At 80.3% G+C, this 2,062-nt stretch overlaps 1 protein-coding gene across 1 annotated transcript in view; it reads left to right on the forward strand.

The window, feature by feature from the left end:
* The window catches only part of H696_06197 (hypothetical protein), a gene marked incomplete at both ends in the record, with an annotated part of 7,325 nt that extends 6,981 nt beyond the window's left edge, over positions 1 to 344 (forward strand). The window contains one exon of the mRNA XM_009499941.1: positions 120 to 344. Coding sequence (XP_009498216.1) covers positions 120 to 344 — 225 coding nt within the window. The remainder of the gene's footprint in view (positions 1 to 119) is intronic.
* Positions 345 to 2,062: the final 1,718 nt, after the last annotated feature.

The following is a 2,062-nucleotide window of genomic DNA, read 5'->3' on the forward strand; positions in this document are numbered from 1 at the left end:
CCACCTGCACCGGGGCCGCCGCCTGCACGGCCTGCTCGGCCGGGCACTTCCTGGCCGGCGGCTCGTGCGTGGCCTCCTGCCCGGCCGGCACCTTCCCCGCACCCGGCGACCTGTGCCAGCCCTGCCACGCTGCCTGCCTCGAGTGCGCCGGGCCCGGGGACCACCAGTGCACGGCCTGCCCGGCGGGCGACCTGCTCGGGCCGGATGGCACCTGCGGGCCCGCCTGCCCGGTGGGCTACTTCGCCGATGCCCCGGCCTCGGGCCCGGCCGCATGCCAGCCGTGCGACGCGTCGTGCGCCGGCGCGTGCGACGGCCCCGGCCCCAGCCACTGCCTGGCGCCCTAGAGGCTCCCCGGCCGGGGGGGGGGGGGGGTCGCCCCTCCATGGTGTGCCCCTCCGGCGCCGCCCCCGTGGCCGGCCTTTCGTGCACAATACACGCCCCCCTCGCCGACCAGCCGCTTGGTTGCTTTTTTGTTTGTTGTCTGCCTGCTCTTCTGCCCGCCTTTTCTGCTTGTGCTTCTGTCCGCTCTTCTGTCCGCCCTTTTTGCTTGCCCCGTGCCGGCATCCTGGCGGTGGGCCGCACCGCGAGGCCGGCCGCACGCCACCCCGGCCATGGCCGGGCACACCCCGCACAAGACCGATCGCGCGGGCGCTCTCTCCGGATGGGCCCGCACCCCACTCGGGACAGCCACAGCCCCGAGTCGTGGGCACCTCGCCGGCGCGCACCCGCCCAGCGGCCGCCCCGAGGGGGGAGGCGGGCATGCCCATATGCCACAGGCGGTCGGTGCCACCGGCGCCCCCTGGCCCGAGGGGGTTGCGGGCATTCGCGCGACGCCCGGGCCCAGGCCGGCACCGGCCCCCGCGTTCTCCCGAGCGGCCGCCAGCCGGCCGCCCCTGGCCCGTGCCAACTCCGGCGCCCCGCCAGCCGGCCATGTGCGTGTCGGTACCAATGTGCCCTCGGTGCGCAACCCCCGGCCGGGGCGGCGGGCCGTGCGGCGTCGCGCCCCGCAGCGCGTGGCCCCGCCCGGCCCCTCGCCCGGGGGTTGCGCACAGACACGGCCGGGGCCCCGCCGCCCGCCGCGCCATCGCACTTCCCGGAACCCGGCCGATGTGCCGGCGCCCGCGGGAGTCATGGCGTCGGCCCTTCGGGCCCGGAGGCCGGACCCCCGCCCCCGCGACGGGGCGCCCGCCGCGCGAAGCCCCGCCCAGCAGGCCCGGCGCGCGCAGCACCGCCCTCTCAACTCCCAACGTGCCGGGGGCCCCGGCCCGCGAGCGCCGCCGCCCGCCATGCCGGCTGGAGGGGGCCCGCGCGCCGGGCGCCGTGGTTATGTGCGCGGCCGCGCTCGCGCCCACCCGCCCGCCCGCCCGCCCGCCCGCCAACCGGGGCGCCCCTCGGACGACCAACTTCCAACTCTTGGCCCGGTGCCCGCGCCCGGCCCCCCGGCCGCGACCGGGTCTCCCCGGGCAGGTGTGTGCCGGGCCCACCCAATGCCGGCCCCTCTTCCGGCGGGGGGGGGGGGGGAGGCGAGCGGGCGGCCCTCCCCCGGCCCGGGCCAGGCCCGCCGGCGCGCGCTCAGGCCGGCTCCGGGCCCCTGCGGCTGGCTCGCCTCGCGTGGCGGCGGGCCTGCCGCGCCCAGGCCACCGGGCCCAGGACCCCTGCACATGGCCCCCCGGCTGGCGGAAGGTGTCCGGCACCGGTGCGTCGGCCCGCCCCACCGGCCGGCCCGTGGCCCGACCACGATGCTCCTGTGCTGGCGATCACACGGCTGGGGCCAGCCTTGGCCGGCCCGCACGCCACGCGCACAGGCATGCACACACCGAGCCCGGAGCTGCCGCTCCTGGCGACCGCACCGCCGGCACTCGCAAACCCCGGCACACCGCCGGCAACCAGCCGCCCTGGCGGGGCCCGCGCCGTCCGACGCGGCTGGCCCCTGCGCCGGGCGGCGGCCGCAGCGCATGCGCGTGCACCGGCCCCCGGCCGCGGCGCCGGCCGCCCCCGAGCTACCGGCTGGCAGGCCCATACAGCACGCCACCGCTGTCCGCCCCCCCCCCCCCCCCCCCCC

This window comes from Fonticula alba (assembly GCF_000388065.1).
Source record: "Fonticula alba strain ATCC 38817 unplaced genomic scaffold supercont2.27, whole genome shotgun sequence".
Classification (NCBI taxonomy): Eukaryota; order Rotosphaerida; family Fonticulaceae; genus Fonticula; species Fonticula alba.